Source organism: Myodes glareolus, chromosome 5, assembly GCF_982192425.1.
Source record: "Myodes glareolus chromosome 5, mMyoGla1.1, whole genome shotgun sequence".
Lineage (NCBI taxonomy): Eukaryota > Metazoa > Chordata > Mammalia > Rodentia > Cricetidae > Myodes > Myodes glareolus.
This window is the reverse complement of record NC_142030.1, coordinates 104,705,267-104,726,674: the sequence shown is the minus strand read 5'-3', so window position 1 is coordinate 104,726,674 and position 21,408 is coordinate 104,705,267. Positions and strand designations below refer to the sequence as shown.

Below are 21,408 nucleotides of genomic sequence, written 5' to 3'. Positions count from 1 at the left end.
CCATTCCAACTACAGATCTGAAGCTTTTAAAATAAAAAAGGTATATGTATCCTTGAACATATTACTAAGACATGAATTAGAACTTAAGAGCCCATAGTAGAAATAATCTGAACACTGACAAAGGAAAAAATAGAATAACTAAACAGAAATAGGAAAACGGATACACTATGGTATGCTCATTCAAAAGAATAGCATGCAGCAATAAAAATTAATGAACTAATACTAACATACCACATAGGTGAAACTCAAGTAACAATGAACAACTGAAGTTAGATATTAATAACAAAAAGAAATACTTGTTGGACAAATGCTTTTCAGACAATACTTATGTAATATTGGTCTTATTAGTCATACTTGTTTAACAAAAGTTATATTCATAGACAGTACAAACAAGGTTTTAGTGAAACATATTAGGAAGGTATTTAAGAAATTATTTTCAGGTACCCTCATGCACATTATAAAATCACCCACATACTACTGATCTGTTCATGAACTAGGATGCTATGCTGTTTTTGAACAGTTAGTATGCAGAACTTTTTGAAAGATCTAGTTTGAATGAGCAGGTGTACCAGATATAAACTTGTATAAGACATTCTTAACTAAAAATGTTCAAACTGTGTTATAACTTAATGGTTTTAGTTTTTAAATAAATCTAAATTCAGACTAATATCCAGAGCTGATTGTAGTGGTGATGATGATGATGATGATGATGATGATACTAAGGCAAGAAGGAGGAGAAAATAAAGTAAAACAAATACTCACATTAACTCGGAAAGCCTGCACAGTGTTATCCAAAAGAAGAATGTTGCAAACCACCTCTGTATGCTGTCTGTCTCGGGCCAACTCTGATGCTCGAACATTGTAGGTTCTGCCAGAAGGCAATCGGAAACGTGCGGTCATTACTGTCCACACAAGATCTAGGTTCAAAAACAAAAATCAATAAATAAAACAAATTGTGGGAGATACAGGATAGCTTAAAAAATAAAGTTAATATGCATTTTAAAACATTCACATAAAACAATTATTAAGTTGTCCATACAAGATCTAGGTTTAAAAGACAATAAACACTAAATAAAAGGAATAGTGAAAGATATAGTATAGCTTTAAAAATAAGGTTAATATGGATTTTAAATTAAAATATTGACAGAAAACAATTATAAGTTTTGAAATATCAAGATTAAGAAAATTAGGATACACACACACACACACATATATACAGAGAGAGAGAAGATTTCACAGGTAAAAATTTCAGAAAGTCATATTTCAATCCAAAATATGTACACTTAAAGGGTAGAGAAATATGAACTCAGCAAGTGGTATGTTACTAGCTAGTGTGCTTTCTAAAAATATTATAGAAAAGTAACAAGGGAGAAGATTGTTTCATTCCAGTCATTTTTTTCTTTTATAGAATAACAATAGTGAAGGTTATTCTATTTCAATTTCAACCAACGACTCCAACTTTTTTTTTTTAATGGTAAAAGGGAGATGTCAGGGTCTTACTATATACCCAGGTTGGCCTGGAATTCCTGCCTCAACATTCCAAACTGCTAGAATTACAGGCATGTGAGATGTGCCTAACTCTCTGGGATTTTCAATTTTTACATAAGTAGAGGAAAAAAAATAGATCACCTATAAAAGAACAAATGCTATATTGCTGTCAATAACAACCATTAAAAGACAATGAAATTGTACTTTCAAAGTTCTGAAATTGATTCAGAACACTGGATTCTATGCACAAAAAACTAACATTTATATCAGACAGAAAAAACAAAAACAAAGCATTCCATGACTCAAAAGATTTAAAATCCATACAACTTCCACCCTAAAGACATTTCAACATAGGAAACTGGGCAAGGAGAAACAGACATTTGGAATGATAGTATTGTTGTTGTTGTTGTTGTTGTTGCTGTTGTTATGGAGATTTCTCTGTACAGTCATGGCTATTCTGGAACTTTCTTTCTGTAGACCAGGCTGGCCTTACAATCAGATATCTGTCTGCCTCTTAGAAACACAAAACAAAATATACTTAAGGATCTGAAATTATACAAAGTATGTTCTCTGAGAACAGGAGACCTAAACTACAAATTAACAATAGAAAAATCTCCAAACACAAAAAAAGTAAATAGCATACTTCTAAGTGCACATGGAATAACAAAGAAATATTAAGGGAACCCAAAAGATACACAGAAATAAGCAAAACAGAAAATACAATAGAGCAAAATTTGTGGGTTACAAATATAGCACCACTAATAAGGGAAATTTATAAAACTGTATGTATATAACAAAAAAATTAGACATGCCTGTTGGTACCCAGGTTTTTTTCCCCTTTGTTCGAGGAGCTATGCAGGGTCATTTTTCCTCTGGTTTCCTGACCTCTCTGCTCTTGCACTGGCCTGAGGGTTTAGCTTAGAAAGAACTTGGCCCTCTTTTGTTATGGTAATTCCACCTGCAAGCAAGGTTCCAGCAGTGGGCCTATTATGTCTGCCACCACAGCTGCTTCCTGGCAAGGCGCCCGGACACCTGGGACACCTGACATCCTCTTCCCCTGTTCCGGATGGAAGGGGCTTTTGTCCTTTGCCCCCTTCGTATATATACCCGACTTATGCTTAATAAAGTTGCCATTTACTCCTTTGGTTAATGAGCCTGGTTTCTTGTGTGTCTGTTCAACCCTTTGGATATTCATCCATTCTCGTGGGTTTGATTCGGGAAAGCGCGCACCTGAATCGGATGTGGGAATTCACAGAAAAGTGCAGCCAACACATGCCTTAAATCAATAATCTAATCTCCTTAAGAACTTGGACAGAGAAAAGCCTAATGAAACCACAGCAAACAAGGAAAGGAAATGAAAGAGAACAATTTTTAAAGATTATACAGCCATCCAAAATAAAATCAACAGGACCCAAAGTAGATTCTTTTAAAAGAAAAATGAACCAAGATTAACAAAAAAAAATTAATATGAGAAATAAAACGGAAGCCACCACCTGAACCTTGTAGACATCAAAATAATACTGAAAACAATTTACACATATGTGCAATAATTTGACACATAAAGTGGTTCTAGTCTTCAAATGGTACAAAATATCAGAGTTTAATTAATCAATATAAGGGACCATTGAAATAGTGCTGTAGCAATTTTTAAAATTTAATTCAAAGATGCCCTCTGGTCTTTTTTTATTGTTTTTATTGGCTCCCCTACATCCCCATTCCTATTTACCCTCTCCAGTGACCCCCACATTCCCAATTTACTCTGGAGATCTTGTCTTTTTTCTCTTTCCTTTGTAGATCCATGTATGTCTCTCTTAGTGTTCTCTTAGTTGTATAGGTTGTCTGGTGTTGTGGACAGTAGGTTGGTTTTTTTCTTTGCTTTATGTGTAGAAGCTACTTATGTGTGAGTATATATTATATTTGTCATTTTGGGTCTGGGTTACCTTACTCAATATGTTTTTTTCTAGATCCATCATTTGCACACAAATTCCAAGATGTCATCCCTTTCCCATCTCTGTAGTACTCCATTGTGTAAATGTACATTTTTTAAAATCCATTCTTCAGTTAAGGGGCATCTAGGTTGTTTCCAGGTTCTGGCTATGATGAACAAAGCTGCTATGAACATAACTGAGCACATGTTCTTGTGGTATGATTGAGTATCCTTTGGCTATATATCAACAGTGGTATTGCTGGGCCTTGAGGAAGGTTGTTTTCTAATTTTCTGAGAAATCGCCATACTGACTTCCAAAGTGGCTGCACCAGCTTGCACTCCTACCAGTAATGAAAGAGCATTGTATTTATCCCACATCCTCTTCAGCATAAGCTGACATCAATAGTTTTGATCTTGGCCATTCTGGCTGGTGTAAGAATCTCAGAGTTGTTTTGATTTGCATTTCTCTATTGGCTAAGGACATTGAGCATTTCCTTAAGTGTTTTTCAGCCATTTTAGTTTACTCAGTTGAAAGTTCTCTGTTTAGGTCTGTACCCCATTTTTTTTATTGGATTATTTGTTCTTTTGATGTCAAGTTTCTTGAGTTCTTTGTACATTTTGGAGATCAGTCCTTTATCTGATATGGGGTTGTTGAAGGTCTTTTCCCATTAAGTAGGCTACAGTTTTCTCTTGCCGAGTGTGGTCTTTGCTTTACAGGAGCTTCTCAGGTGAAGGAGGTCCCATTTATTAATTGCTGCTCTCAGTGTCAGTGTTACTGGGTTATATTTAGGAAGTGGTCTCCTGTGCAAATGCATTCAAGTGTATTTCCCACTTTCTGTTCTATGAGGTTCAGTGTAGTTAGTTTTATGCGGAGGTCACTGATCCATTCAGACTTGAATTTTATACCTAGTGATAAATACGGATCTATTTTCATTCTTCTACATTTGATATCCAGTTAAGCCAGCACAATTTGTTGAATACCCTTGCTTTTTTCCATTTTATATTTTTTTGCTTCTTTGTCAAAAACCAGGTGTACGTAGGTGTGTGGATTAATATCAGGGTCTTCAATTCGGCTCCATTGGTCCTCCTGTCTGTTTTTATGCCAATACCAGGCTGTTTTCATTACTGTAGCTCCATACTGGAGTTTGAAGTCAGGGATTGCAATGCCTTCAGAAGTTCCTTATTGTACAGGATTGTTTTGGCTATCCTGGGATTTTTTTTTCCATATGAAGTTGAGTATTGTTTTTTTGAGGTCTGAGAAGAATTTTGATGAGCATTGCAATGAGTCTGTAGATTGCTTTTGGTAAAATTGCTCCCCCCTTTTTGGTATTTTGAAACAGGGTTTCTCTGTAGCTTTGGAGTCTTTCCTGGAACTAGCTCTTGTAGACTAGGTTGGCCTCGAACTCACAGAGATCTACCTGCCTATATTTTTACTAAGCTAATTCTACCTACCAAGAGCATGGGAAATCTTTCCATTTTCTGGTGTCTTCTTCAATTTCATTCTCCAAAGATTTAAAGTTCTTGTCATACAGGTCTTTCACTTGTTTGGTTAGAGTTACTTCCAAGATATTTTATATTATCTGTTGCTCTTGCAAATATAATATTTTATATCATCTGATTTCTTTCTCAGCCCATTTATCAGATGTATAAAGGAGGGCTACTGATCTTTCTGAGTTAATCTTGTATCCTGCCATATTACTGAAGGTGTTTATGAGTTGTATGAGTTCCATGGCAGAATATTTGCAGTCATTTATATATACCATCATATCATCAGCAAATAATGAGAGTTTGACTTCTTCTTTTCCGATTTGTATCCCCTTGATCTCCTTTTGATGTCTTATTGCCCTAGCTACAACTTCAAGTACCATACTGAACAGATATGGAGAGAGTAGACAACCTTGTCTTGTTCTGATTTCAGTGGGATCACTGGGAGTTTCTTTTCATTTAGTTTGATGTTGGCTGTTGGCTTGCTGTATATTGTCTTTATTATGTTTAGGTGTGTTCCTTGCATTCCTGCTCTCTCCAAGACCTTTATCATGAAGGGATGTTGTATTTTGTCAAAGGCTTTTTCCACATCTAATGAAATGATCATGTGGGGTTTCTTTTTCAGTTTGTTTACATGGTGGATTACATTGACAGATTTTCATATGCTGAACCATCCTTACATCTCTGGGATGAAGCCTACTTAGTCATGGTGGATGATTTTTTTTTTTGATATGTTCCTGGAATTGGTTTGCCAGTATTTTATTGAATATTTCTGCATCAATGTTCATGAGTGAGATTGGTCTGTATTCTCTTTCTTAGTAGTGTCTTTGTGTGGTTTGGGTTATCAGGGTAATTGTAGCTTCATAGAAGGAGTTTGACAATATTCCTTCTGTTTCTACTGTGTGAAACAATTTAAGGATTATTGGTATTAGTTCTTTTAAAATCTTGTAGAATTCTGCACTAAGACCATCTGGTTGTTGTTGTTTTTATTTATTTATTTTTGGTTTGGAGACTTTTGAGGATTGCTTCTATTTCCTTAGCGGTTTATAAGTCTACTTAATTTGCCTATATGGTCTTGATTTAATTTTGGTAAGTGGTTTTTATCCAGAAAATTGACCATTTCCTTTAAGTTTTCCAATTCTGTGGAGTACAGGTTTTCAAAATATGACCTAACGATTCTCTGGATTTCTCCATGTCTGTTGTTATATCCCCTTTTTCATTTCTAATTTTGTTAATTTGAATATTCTCTCTCTGCCTTTTGGTTAGTTTGGATAAGGGTTTGTCTATTTTGTTGATTTTCTTGAAGAACCAACTCTTTGTATTGTTTTCTTTGTTTCTATGCTGTTGATTTTAGCTCTCAATTTGATTATTTCATGTCGTCTAGTCCTCCTGTGTGAGTTAGCTTCTTTCAATTCTAGAGCTTTCAGGTGTTTTATTAACTTGCTAGTGTGGGATTTTTCCAGCTTCTTTATGTAGGCATTTAGCACTATGAACTTTCCTGCTAACAATGCTTTCATTGTGTCCCATAAGTTTGGGTATACTGTGCTATCACTGCAGTTAAATTTTCGGAAGTCTTTATTTCTTCATTGACCCATTGGTGGTTTAGGTGAGCAGTGTTCAATTTCCATGAGTTTGTGAGCTTTTTCTGAAATTTGTGTTGGTGTTGAATTCTAACTTTAAGCCATGGTGATCCGATAAGATACATGGGGTTATTCCAATTTGTTTTGTCTGTTGGGGTTTGCTCTGTTACCAAGTATGTGGTCAATTTTTGAGAAGGTTCCATAGGGTGCTGAGAAGAAAGTATATTCTTTTATGTTTGTATGGAATGTTCTATAGATATCTGTTAAGTCCATTTGAGTTATAACATCTGTTACTTCCTTTATTTCTCTGTTATGTTTCTGTCTGGCAGACCTGTCCAGTGGTGAGAAGGGAGCGTTGAAGTCTCCCATTAGTAGTGTGTGGGGCTTAATGTATGATTTAACCTTTAGTAATGTTTCTTTTACATTTGAGGGTGTCCTTGTATTGGGGACATAGATGTTCAGAATTGAGATTTCCTCTTGATGGATTTTCTTTCTGAGAAAAATATGAAATGCCCTTCTTTCTCTCTTTTGATTGATTTTAGTTTGAAGTCTATTTTGTTCGATATTAGGATAGCTACACCAGCTTGTTTCTTGGGTCCATTTGGTTGAAAGATTTTTTTTCCCAACCCTTTCTCTGAGGTGATGTCTGTCTTTGAGGTTGAGGTGTGTTTCCTGTATGCAGCAAAAGGATGGATTCTGTTTTTGTATCCAATCTTTTAGCCTGTGTCTTTTTATAGGTGAGTTGAGTCCATTTATATTAAGGGATATTAATGACCAGTAACTGCTAGTTCATATCACTTTAGTTTTTGTTGTTGGTGATGCTATTATGTGTGCTTTTCCCTTCTTTGGGATTTGCTGCTGTGAAATCATCTATCATCTGTGTTTTTATGGATGTAGTTGGTTTCATTAGGTTGGCGCTTTCCATCTAGTACTTTCCATCTAATGTAAGGCTGGATTTGTGACTAGGTATTGGTTAAATCTGGTTTTATCATGGAATATATTGTTTTCTCTGTCTATGGTGATTGAAAATTTGCTGGGGTATAGTTGTCTGGGCTGGCATCCATGGTCTCTTAATGTCTGCATAAAGCTTGACCTGGATCTTCTGGCTTTCATTGCTTCCATTGAGAAGTAGAGGATAATTCTAATAGGGTCTGCCTTTATATGCTACTTGGCCTTTTTCCTTTGTAGCTCTTAATAATCTTTACTCTGTATGTTTAATGTTTTAATTATTATGTGGCAAGGCGACGCTTTATGGTACAGTCTATTTGGTGTTCTGTAAGCTTCTTGTACCTTCATGGGTATAACCTTCTTTAGGTTGGGAAAGTTTTCTTCTATAATTTTGCTGAATATATTTTCTGTGCCTTTGAACTGGACCTCTTCTTCTATTCCTATTATTCTTGGGTCTTTTTATGGTGTTCCATATTTGTGGATAGTTTCTGTTAAGCTTTTGTTAGATTTAACATTTTCTTTGACAGATAAATCTATTTCCTATATCGTATCTTCAATGCCTGAGACTCTTCCATCTCTTGTATTCTGCTGTTTATGATTGTATTTGTGGCTCCTGATTGTTTACTCTTATTTTCCATTTCCAGAACTTCCTCTTTATTGGTTTTTTTCTTTATTCTATTTCTTTACTGTATCTTTCGAGTTTCAAGTCTTGAATCATATTTCTTTCCCCTGTTTGATTGCTTTTTCTTGGTTTTAAGAGATTTGTCGATTTCTTCTAAATTTTTGTTTGTTTTTTCCTCCACTTCTATCAGGGAATTTTTCATTTCCTCTTTAAGGGCCTCAAATATTTTCCTAAAGTTATTCTTTAGGTCATTTTCTTCTGTTTCACCTGTGTTGAGGTGTTGGAGACTTGATGTTGTAGAGCCACTAGTTTTTGGTGGTACTCTTTGTATGGTTGAATGTGTTTTTACCTTGTTGTCTACCCATCTTTTCCTACAATTGGTGCAGTTGGGTCTGTGTCTCTAGTAGTTACTCCTCCAGATGCCAGTGGATCCAAGTCTCAGAAGGTTGCTTCTCATAATGAATTTGGGGCCACAGTTCAGGTCACACCTGGTGACCTGGGAAGTCAGGTCTGCTCGTGCTGGCTCCCCCAGAGATTGGGCAAGGGTGAGGTGGGGTTGGGAGGGTGTCTTCCTTGCCTGCTGGTTCTGGCAGAGGTCAGATGGACTGTGGACCTTCCATGCCTGTTGTTGGGTCCAGCAGAGGTCAGGCAGGTGACTGTGGGAAACTAGAACTGATTTCACTCCTTCAGTCCTCTCTGAACTGTTCTTAAAGCAACTGTACAAATCACTACAGCTGTCCTGGTCATACGGAATCTCTGTTGTTGTCTTTTAACAACCTGAGGAAAATATCATTCAGAGCTCAGCTTTGGAAAGTGTTAACATCCAGAATGCAGACATCAACCTCTACCTCAGTACGAAATGGTGATCCTGCTTCCAAGAATCTCAGAATGAGACTGTGTCCTATGGCCTTTTTAAGAGGCTACTATTTAAGGGGCAACTAGCACTGTCTCTACACACTCTCACAGGAAACACACAGGGCAGCATTTATATTTTATGAACATTCTACTCAAAACACAAAAGGCATACAAAAGAATTCATCAATGCTTGAAAGAACTGTACAAGCGTTTCATTCAAGTACAGACAGGCTTATAGTAACAACTGATCAATGTAATTTACTACATTAACTGAGTAAGGATGAAAAATCACATAAGCTTTTCAAACAATGCAGAAAAGTACTGATTGAAATGTACTACATTTTTATGATAAAAATTCTCAAAACAAAACAAAAAAAGAAAGTAAAGGGTCCTTCCTCAACATGATTAAGGGCATCTAGAAGCACAGTCTATATGGCTACCTATCCTAATTAATAGTTACTGTCTAAACATTTTCACCCAAAAATCAGGAACAAAGCAATTAATTCAATGAAAGAGTGAGTGGTGAATGGTGGGGTGTATAAAGCAAGAAATAAAACTAGTCATATCTGCAGAGTGATACGTGATGTATACAAAGAATACATGGAGTTAAGTTTCAAATATAATCCCATATATAAAAGCTAAACAAAAAATTAAATGTACAAATATAACAAAACATATACAAAATATTATGCTAAAAACTATAAAAGGCAAGCTGAAGAGATGCTCAGTGAGGTGAGATGTCCTACCAAGCATGCCAACTAGAAGACATGAATTTTAAATTATGTTTTCCATTGAATATTACTGCAGGTACTTTTCTGTAAGTACTCTTAAATTTAGTGTATTTTACTCTTCAAACAAGAATTTTAGCCACTTAAAACATATAGTCTGAAGATTGTTGGAAGTATGTATGTTTAAAATGTAATTTTGAAAATTCTTGGAGTAACTGTGAATATTGATTTATTGTCCTGAAATGTCAGAAAGTAACATGCCAGGAATTTGGAGGTTTTTTTTCCTTTTCCTTTTTTTGAGACAGGTTCTCACTGTTGTAATCCTAGTTGGCCTAGAACTCTCTATGTAGACTAAGACAGCCTTAATCTCAGAGATCTGTCTGCCTCTGTCCATAGAGTGCTGGTATTAAAGGTGTACACCATCACACTTTTTTTCCCCCACAAATATACACAAAAACCTTAATGAACTATGTAAGACTAGTCCCTCAAACTTAGATACTAAACGTTTTCTTCTAAAAAAAAATTCCACAGTTTGGGTTCTATGTTTAAATCTGGTTCAGAGTTCTTTTGAATATAAAATGAGAGGTAGTGTGGACTGAGGCTCATTTGTTTATATGTATGTATGTATGTATGTATAAACTCTCTATCATTGTTGAAATGTCCCCCCCTTCAATTTGTTTGGGGATCGAGTGTGTGTGTGTGTGTATTATGACACACATGCAGAGGTCATAGAACAATCTGCAGCACCAGATGCTCTCCTTCCACCATGTGGAATCTGGTGAGTGATCAAACTTTGCAGCATGTACTTTCACCTACTAAGCTATTCAATACCCAATAATATCATTATTTTTGTTTTATATTCAAATGTACTGATTGAATCAGATTTAAATGTAAAATCTAAACTGCAAAACTCAAACAGATACACACAGACACAAGTAGATATAATTTAAAAATAAATCTTTAAAAACATTTATATTATATTAGGTATAAATAATATACAGAAGACTTAAAAGTATAGAAAGAGATATGGACAGGTTGTATGCAAATACTGCATCATCTTTTATAAAAAACTTGAGACACCACGGACTTTTTCCACATGTACAATTAAATATCCTAGTATAAATAGGGACAAATGATAAGAATAACAACTGCTACTGCATAAGTATAACTAGAACATGGAAAAAAACTTAGCAATCACTTGAAAGTATTTAAGTGACCATTTGTTGAATTCTAATCTTTAAAATTTCCAAATTTTAAATACAAAAAGTAGTTCTCTGAAAGGCAACTGTCATGTTTAGTACATCCAACTTTATATACAGAGAATAAGAAAAGATGGAGGAAGCATTTCTTAAAGGTGAAGTAAGTCTGCTGAAAATCCAGTTCTCCATTAAAGTAAAAGAGCATGGTAAAATATCAAAATAAACATTTTCAAAGGTATGGAAATTAACAAAAAAGGTTGCTTGTTACATCCTGAAGAGCTTTATTTTAAAACAAACAACTGAATCTCACTAAGAAGAAACACTGTAGCATTTTAATGGGATTTCTACCCAATTTCCTTGTTCCAATAATGTAGGTCCTTTTGACTGAAAAGCGACTCTGGCCAGAGAAGCAAATAGACTGACTGCAGAGTTTCACCTCTCCCTCTGGTCCTCCAAATCCAATTCCCTAATCTCAACAGAAACTCTGCAGAATACCTGCTGTAGTCCCCCACCCCCAAGTGGATCATTCAGATCTTCCCCTCCTAACCTCTCTCACTCCCCTATAAGAACTACACCTAACTTCTCAAAAGAGACTCAAAAGGCCAGAAGGACTGCACAGATTGCTACAGTCTCTAAGAAACCACAGATGCCAGCCCAGATTATTATACCTAGCAAAACTTTCAATTACAGTAGATGGAGAAAATAAGACATGCCATGATAAAACCAAATTTAAGTGATATCTATCTATAAATCTAGCCCTACAAAAGGCACTAGATAGGAAACTCTAAAGAGGTTAACTGTACTCAAGAAAACACAGGGAATAATTCCATCCAGCAAATTAAAAGCACGAACACACAAAACACATATGCACACCCCTACCAAAATAACAAGAATCAACAAACACTGCTCATTGATATTCTCAGTATCAATGGTCACAACTCTCCAATAAAAAGACACAGACTAGGGAGCTGTAGAGATGGCTCAGCGGTTAATAGTACTACCTGCCCTTCCAAAGGTCCTGAGTTCAAGTCCCAGCAACAACTATCTGTATGCCCTCTTCTGGCCTACAGACATACATGTAGGCAGAACACTTTATTTAAAAAAAGATACAGACTAACAGAAGGAATGCAAAAAACATGATCCATTCTTCTGCTGCACCCAAGAAACACACCTTAACATTAAGAAATCAAGGACAGACATCACCTCAGGATAAAAAGATAGAAAAAGGTATTCCAAGCAAAGGAACCTAAGAATCAAGCTGGTATACCCATTTTAATATCTGACAAATCAGATTACAAATCAAACTAGTCAGAAAAGATAGGGAAGAGCATTCCATACTCAAAGGGGGAGAAAACTTTAAGAGGACATTGAAATTCTTCAGATTAGGTACCAAACACAAGGTCAAATATAAAAAAAAAACAACAAAATCTAGTACAGCTTAAATAAGGTATTGATTCTTACACAGTGCTAATGGGAAATTTCAATACCCAACTCTTACTAATAGACCAGTCACCCAGACAAAACTACACAAAGAAATGCTGGAGCTGATATATAAACCAAATGAACCTAACAGATATTTACAGACTATTTCACCCACACTCAAAAAACTATACATTCTTCTCAGAACCTCAGGGTACTTCCTTCAAAACTGACCACATGCTTGGATACAAAACATGTCTGAAAAGACATAAGCAAGCTGAAATAACCCCCTGCATTCTACCAGACAACCACAGATTAAAGATGGATAGCAACAGAAACAACAGAAAGCTTACAAACTCATGGAAACTGAAAAAAAATCATTACTAAATGAAAAATGAGTCAAGAGAGAAATAACTAAAATAATTAAAAACTTTATAGAATCGAATGACTATGAATACATAGTATACTCAAACTTATGGGACATAAGGGGCAAATTCACAGCACTAAGTGCCTACATTTAAAAAAAAAAAACCTGGCAAAATCTCATACTAATAACTTAACAATATACCTGAAAATACTAGAACAAAAAGAAGAAATCACAGCCCCAAGGAATAGACGGCAGGAAATAAACTGAAGACTGAATAAATGAAACCACAAAACTAAAAATATTAGAAAGAATCAGTGAAACAAAGAATTGGTACTTTAAGAAGATCAGTAAGGTTGACAAACCTTTATCTAAATTAAACAAAGGCAGATAGAGAAGATCCAAGTTCACAACATTAGAAATGAAATGGAGGACACAACAGACACAAAGAAAATCCTGAGAGTTATAAGGACATACTTTAAACCTGTACTCCATAAAATTGGAAAATCTAAAAGAAAGGGATAATTTTCATATACCATGCACTAAACAAGATCACATAAGCAATTTAAACATATAACCTCTAATGATATAGAAGCAGCTATTAACAGTTTCCTAACCAAAATCAAAACAAACAACACCCCCCACACACAAAAAAACAGGGACAGATGGTTTTAGCATGTGATTCTACCAGACTTTCAAAGAAGCATTAATACCAATACTCCTCAAATTATTCCACAAAATAAAAACAGAACAAACATTGCCCAGTTAATTTTATGAGACCACAGTTACCCTGATAACAAAACCACATAAAGACCCAACAAAAAGAATTACAGAACAATGTCCCTATAAGCATAGATGCAAAAATACTCAATAAAATACTTGCAAAGCAAATCCAAAAGCACATCGAAAAGATCATTCACCATGATCCTTATCCCAGAGATTCAGGGATTGTTCAAACTACATAAGTTGATAAATACATTCCACCACAGAAACAAACTGAAAGACAAAAAAAAAAAACCCCACATAATCATCTCATTAGAAGTAGAAAAGGCCTTTTGACTAAATCTAACATCCCTTCATGATAAAAGTCCTGGAAAGATTAGGGATACAAGGGACATGCTTCAACATAATGAAGGCAGTTTACAACAAGACAATAGCCAGCATCAGTTTAAATCGAGAGAAATTCAAAGTAATTTTACTAAAATCAGGAACAGGGTAAGGATGTCCACTCTCTCCATAACTATTAATTATAGTACTTTCTGAAGTCTTAGCTAGAGCAATAAGATAACTGAAGGAGATCACAGGGACACAAATTGGAAAGGAAAAAAAAATCTAAGTATCTTTATTTCTAGTTGTTATAACAGTATATACATAAGTGACCCAAAAAATTCCACTAGAAAAGTAAACATTTTTTAGCAAAGTAGCTGGACACAAATTAATTCACAAAAATTATAGCCCACCTGTATACAAATGACAGTCTGAGAAAGTAATCAGGAAATATCTTTCACAATAGCCTCAAATATTATAATATATAATATAATTTGGGGTAACTAAGCAAGCAAGTGAAAGACCTGGAATAAAAACTTTAAGACATTGAAGAAAGAAACTGAAGATATCAGAAGATGGAAAAATCCCCCATGGTCATGGATCAGTGTGATTAATAAAAACAGCCATCCTACCAAAAGTAATCTACAAATTCAGTGTACTATTAAAATCCCAACACAATTCTTCACAGATTTTTGAAAGGACAAATTTTAAATTCATATGGAAACACAATAAACCCAGGACAGCTAAAACAACCCTGAATAATAAAAGAATTGTGGGAGGTATTACTGTCTCTGATTTCAAATAGTACTACAAAGCTATCTATACTTAATAAAAAACAGTATGGTATTGGCACAAAAACAGACATGCCAATCAATGGGAATCAAATTGAAGACCCAGACATAAATCCACAAGTCTATGAATACCTGACTTATTTTTTTTAATATAAAGAAGCCAGAAACACACACTGGAAAACAGAAAGCATCTTCAAATGGTGTTGGTCAAGCTGATGTCTGCATGTAGAAGAATTCAAATAGATCCATACTCATCACCCTGCACAAAACTCAACTCCAAATCTATCAAAGACCTCAACATAAAACCAGATATCCTAAACCTGATAGAAGAGAACTGGGGCATAGCCTCGAACTCAGGAAAAAGATAGCACAGGGAAAGACTTTCTGAAAAGAACACCTAGCACAGGAACTAAGATAAACAATTAATAAATAAGACCTCATGAAACTGAGAAGTGTCTGTAAGGCAAAAGACACCATCATTCAGACAAAGCAGCAGCCTACAGAATGGGAAAAGACCAATTACACATCTGATAGAGGGCTAATATCCAAATATATAAAGAACTCAAAAACTAGATATCAAGAAAACAAACCAATTTAAAAATGGGGCACAGATATAAACAGAAAATTCTCAAACGAGGAAACTCAAGTGTCTGAGAAACAGAAAAGTTCAACATCCTTAATCATCAAGGAAATGTATATCAAAACTACTTTGAGATTTCATCTTATATCCATCATAATGGCTAAAATCAATAAAACAAATGACAGCTCATGCTGATGAGGATGTGGAGTAAGGTGAACACTCATCCATTGCTAGTAGGAATGCAAACTTGTACAGCCACTACAGAAATCAGTGTGGCTGTCCCTCAGAAAGATGGGAATAAACCCCAAGATCCAGCTATACCATTCTTAGGCACATAATCAAAAGATGCTTTATCCTACCACAGAGATTCTTACTCAGCCATGTTTATTGTTGCCCTATTCATAATAGCCAGAAATTAGAAACAATCTAGAAGTTTCTCAACAGAAGAATGGATAAAGAAAATGTGACACATTTACACAATAGCATATTACTTGGCCATTGAAAAATAAAATCATGAAATTTGCAGGTAATGGATGGAACTGGAAAACATCATCCTGAGTGAGGTATCCGAGACCCTAAAAGATAAATACAGTATGTATTTGCTTATATGTGGATATTAGCTGTTAAGTCAATGACAAGCAAGCTACAATCTGTAGAAATACACAGGTTACATAGAGAATAATGGACTAGGGAATACACAAAGGAAAGGGAAATAGAATAATAGATAATTATGAATGGACAGGGGATCTGGAATGGGAGGATCAAGAGGTGAAGGGGAGGGGAAGGGAATAGGAAGCTGAGGGAAGGAACACAGAGAAAGACAGCTAAAATTAAGGGCCATTGAGAGGTAGTACAGAAACCTAACACAGTAGAAGTTTCCTAAAATATATATACATATGAAGGTGATCTAAATAAAACTGCCAAATAATGGGAAAGACAGAGTTCCAATTGGCCATCTCTTATCACCAAATGAAGCTTCTAGTACCAGGGCTACATTACATCTAATTGAAGTGTTGCCCAAAGGGGTTGGTCCCATGGAAATCCTCATACAGCCCATGCTCTTGCCAAGACTAAAAGTCACTCTCCACAAACAGACAACAAGACCCCATTACTGAAGACAACACCTCACAGCTCTTAAACATAAGAGAAATCGAACTGGTGCCTACATAAAGCCTTCACCAATACACTCTAGTGTCTCTAGGATAGGAAGGCACCCAATATGCTACCAAAAGAGAAACACAAACACCAAGCCAGCCACAAACCCTTTGATTTATAATGCTGTCCTCTCTGCAAGACATGCCAGGACAATGGTGACACAATGCTTGTGGGAAACCAGCCAATATCTTATTTGACTTAATACCTGCTCTGTAAGGGGGAAATCCATACCTGGCATGGCTTGGGCGATCAAGAACTAGAAACTAGATAGCCCAGAGATCTAGGGTAAAACCAAACACTACTGTTGTAAAACAAACAAAAATCCATAGCAATAACATGATTCCTGATGACATTCTGCAATATTCAAAGATCATTGCCTTGCTCAGGCATCTTCAAAAAAGCTTCCTCCTGCAGCAGATGGGAACAAATACAAAGACCCACACACAGACATTATGCAAAGTTAAGAGATTTTGGAACACTCAGCCCTAAATGGGATGTCCTATCAAATTCCTTCCATCATGGCTCTGGGAATACCACAGAAGAGGAGGTGGAGGTTAAGAGTCAGATGAACAGAGGACACCAAGAAAGTAAGACCCTCTAAATCAACGTGGTCAAGGCTCATATGAACTCACAGAGACTAAGGCAGCACAAGGACTGCACAGATCTGCGCTATGCCCTCTGTATATATATTATGGATTCCAGTTCAGTTTTTTTTAATGGAATTCCTGAGTGTTCTAACAAATGGATCTCTGACTCCTGTGCCTTCTCTTGGACTCTTTTACTTCTGTTTGTTTGTCTTGTCTAACTCCAATGTGTTAGTTTTTGTTTTATCTTAATTTAGTCTTATCCTTTAGAAGTTTGTTTTCTAATAAGAGACAAAAAAGGAGTGGCTACAGGAGGGGAGATGGGGAGAAACTTGGAAGAGTAGAGAGGTGAAACTATAATCAGGTTATATTATGTAAAGAAAAAATTATTTCAACCAAAGGGGTAAAATGGGAAAACGGAAAGGAAGGAGGGAAGAACAGAAGGATGGAGGCAGGAAGGCCAACATGCTAACAGCTATGAAAAGTACAGACACATTCTTGCAAGCACTGGGTCAGAAAAGTAAAGTCTGGAAGCTCCCTCAAAGTCCTTTTTTTCTGGAGAAACCATTAGTATATTACAATTATATATTATATTATATATTATAATCATTCGAATAGATACCTAAAAATTCCTTCTTGCATAGCATGTTTATTTTATCTGAGAACCTGACTGGTACAAACAGATTTTTCCCAAAGCACTTTTTGAAAAATTATCAGTAGTAATTATTAATAACACAGCAGCCAGAAGTATCAGTAACTAATAGGGTGGAAAAGAAGATGACCAAAACAAAAACAGTGTAAACTGGAGGAGAAGATACCCATAAAAGATTCAAAAGCTACCCATATACTCCCAGAAATGCAGAAGGATGCCAGCAGGTGCGGAACTTTGTTCATCTCAGCAGATTAAGAATAAAAGGATATATTATATTCTATATTCAATATAAACAACGGCATAAATGAAAATCTCTCCACTAGCATCATATTGATGGTAGTTTCACATAAAAGTCATAGATACAATGCAAGAAAAACATGAGAGGAAGAGGTAAAACTATCTCCATTTGCAGAAAACATGAGCTTAAGTAGAGAAAAATCTTACAATCCACACACAAAAAAGACAAATTTAGCAAGGTGCAGAATACAGACTTAACTCAATAAAATCACCTGGGTTGTTAAGCATTAACAGTGTATGATGCCAAAAGGAAATTAACAATTCAGTTTATAAAAGTGTCAAAAAGAGTACATAGGAATAAATTTAACCAAGAAAGAAAACTGCAAAACTATACTTCAAAAGTACAAAATACCAAGAAATAAGAAATAAAGGCACAAATGAATTAGAAAAGAGTACTGAATTGTTAAAAGAATTGTTAACAAAAAAAATTGTTAACATCTGTTTTAACAATTGTTCATAGCAGCACTCAAAAACCCACTCAAAGCGATCTATGGATCACTTGATATAATCTTCACAATCGCGATCCCAATGACATATTTTACAAAAACAAAATAATTTCCATCCCAAATTTATACAGAATCTTCAAGGTACTCTGAAGAACTAAGAAATTTTGAAAAAGAACAAAATTAGCATACTTTTAACTTCAAACGATATTATAAGGCTATCACAGCCTAAACATTGCATGGATGAAGATTTAGGAATAAAGGTCAAAATAAATCCCACATTATCTACAAGGAAAAGGTATCAGTCTATTTGTGTTGCTAAATTACACTTGGATACTTGTTTGTTTGTTTTTGAGACCAGGCTGGGCTCAATCTCACATAAATTCACCTGCTTCTGCCTCCTGAGTACTTGGATTAAAGGTATGCACCACCACTGCCCGGCTTATGCTTGAATACTTTGTCAAGCAGTTTACTTGGCTTTGCAGAAGACATGAACTTCTTCCTTTTCTTTATAGACCTACTAAGACAAACCAAATGACAATTCTACCGAAGTCCAACTTGGAGAACCAATAAGTTTATACTTATTTACAAAGTGTGGGTGGCAAATTACCTACAGGAGTGTGAGTGACTCCAAAGCAGTGGCACCACTGAAATGTCTCATGGATGGTAACTTCCCCCCAGCTGTATGGGTCAACCTTCTATCCTCTACATACTCTACTCCTTCTGAGACCATAAGGCCATCAACTAGGGTAGAATTTCACACCACTGGACAGAAGGCTGGCATCTCAAGTGAGGATTCAAAGACTCTCCTCACCACTATTCTATGAGGACATGTTAACAGTCAGCACACTCAGTCTCAGTGGTCCCTTCTAAGCAGTCACAGCTGCTCTGATGACAATGACAGCTATTAGGCTCAGAGGATAGTGTGCTCTATAATACTTTGGCTCACAATTCTGAAAGCAGGGAAGTTCTAGAGCATGTGTCAGCATATATTCATTTTCTGTAGGGCCTCATATTATGTCACCATATGGTGACGTGGAAGAGGTAGCAAAGAGAAAACATTCATTCAAAAGAGATACAGAAGGAAGCCTAGCCTACTTTAGAGTAACCCTCTCCTATTTTAACTAATTCAGTCTTGAAAAGTCTAATTCACTCCTAGAAGACCTAAGTCTTGAGAGAACTAACCCAAAAAGACATTAGTCCATTCATGAGCATGGTGCCCCAATGGACTAATTACTTCCCACCAGACTTTACCTCTTCAAGGTACAAATACCTCCCAATAATACATAGAGGACCAAGCTTCTAGCACATGACCTTAGCAGGAACAAAACTATGCAAGTGACAAGGTATAAAGAAAATATATCTTGTCAGGCAGCGGTGGCACACACCTTTAATCCCAGCACTTGGGAGGCAGAGGCAGGCCGATTTCTGTTGAGTTCGAGGCCAGCCTGGTCTACAAGAGCTAGTTCCAGGACAGGCTCCAAAGCTACAGAGAAACCTTGCTTTGAAAAAAAGAAAGAAAAGAAAATATATCTTTTCAATAAATGGTTCTGAAAAACCTGAATATTCACTTGTTTAAAAAGATTCATCCTTAAACCATAAACAAAAATTAAACAGACCTAAATATGAGAGTTAAAACTATAAAACTCTTAAATGAAAACATAGTGGGCTGGAGAGATGGCTCGGTGTTTAAGAGCAATGGCAGCTTTTCCAGAGGACCTGGGAATTCCCAGTACTCACATGGCAGTTCACAACTGTCTGTAACTACAGTTCCAGGGGATCTAACAGCCTCAAACAGACATGAAGGCAGACAAAACACCAATGTACATAAAATAAAATAAAATATTTAAGAAAAAAAGAAATGAAAACATAGGGAAAGTTTCATGGCAATGGACTGGGAAATAATTTTTTAGATATGGCACCAAAATGACAGACAACAAAAAATAGGAAAAATGAATTTCATCAAAATTCAAACCTTTTGTGTATCAAAGAACAATATCAAGAAAATCGTTTTTTAAAAAGCATACTTTAAGAAAATATTAGTAAATCATATCTCTTATAGGTCTGATGTCCAGAACATATAAAGAATGTCTACTAAAGGAGGAAAGGCTGGGAGGGTAGTTCACCGATAATATATTTAGCATGCAGGCGGTCCTGGTTTCAAACCATGACACATCAAAAAACAAGCAAAAGTCTAATTTAAAATATACAACTACATTCAAATGGACATTTCTCAAAGGTATACAAGTAGACAATAAGCACATTAAAAATATGTTCCTTATGACTATGACTAATCATTGGGAAGATGCAAATTGCATTCATAACAAGATCTTCCTTCACACATATTCAGAAAGCTACTACTTAAAAAGAAGGTAGGGGTCTAGGTATGTAGCTCAGTGGTAGACTACCTACTTATCAAGAGTAAGTACCTAAATTTTGAGCTTCGGCATTGAAAAACAACTACCACCAAACCAAAAAAAAAATGAAAAATAAACATATTAACAAAATTGAAAGCTTTTAAAGAGATATTCAGACAGCAATGTTCACAATAGCACTATACAACAATACAGTGCTTCAAGGTAGAAGGTAAAAGAAGAAACCTAAGGGTTCACTGAAAGGGTAAGTAAAACATGGTATATATCTACATAATGAAAGGAAATGCTGCCACAAGCTACAATTTAGAGTAACTTTGAAACATTATACTGAGTAAAACACACCCACCAAAAATGATAGATATTGTACATTTCCACTTCCATCAGTGTTCTCAACCTTCCTAATGCTGCAACCCTTTAATACAGTTCCTCATGTTGTGGTGACCCCCAATCATAAAATTATTTAGCTGCTACTTCATAACTGTAATTTTGCTACTGTTATGAATCGTAAATATCTAATATGCAGGATATCTGATATGAAATTCCAAAAGGGGTCATGACCACATGTTGAGAACTGATTTATATAAAGTACTACAATCAAAAACAGAAAGAAGAATAGAAATTACCTGCTATGTCTTTAAAAATGAAAAAAATGAGATGGGAGGTAGTGATGATTCCACAACGAAACAAGCACATGCTATCACAAAACTGTGTCCTTAAAAATGATTTAGATAGTAAATACTACATGTATTTTGGCACAAGAATAACTTTTTAAATGTCAACAACATGAAGAAGTGATCTAAGTTCTTGTAGTTAAAAGTATTACGATATTTTTAATAGAATTAGCTATCATCATTTATGACCTAATCTTT

General features: G+C 35.5%; 1 protein-coding gene across 5 annotated transcripts in view; it reads right to left on the bottom strand.

The window, feature by feature from the left end:
• Ptpn4 (protein tyrosine phosphatase non-receptor type 4) overlaps nt 1-21,408 on the bottom strand; it is a 171,538-nt gene that overhangs the window by 130,479 nt on the left and 19,651 nt on the right. For all 5 annotated transcript variants that reach the window (XR_015001474.2, XM_085688356.2, XM_085688357.2 and 2 more), the window contains exon 2: nt 763-917. Coding sequence is in view for 4 of the 5 variants with exons in the window: in XM_085688356.2 (XP_085544482.1) it covers nt 763-900 (138 nt within the window). In the remaining variant the exon portion in view is untranslated. The remainder of the gene's footprint in view (nt 1-762; nt 918-21,408) is intronic.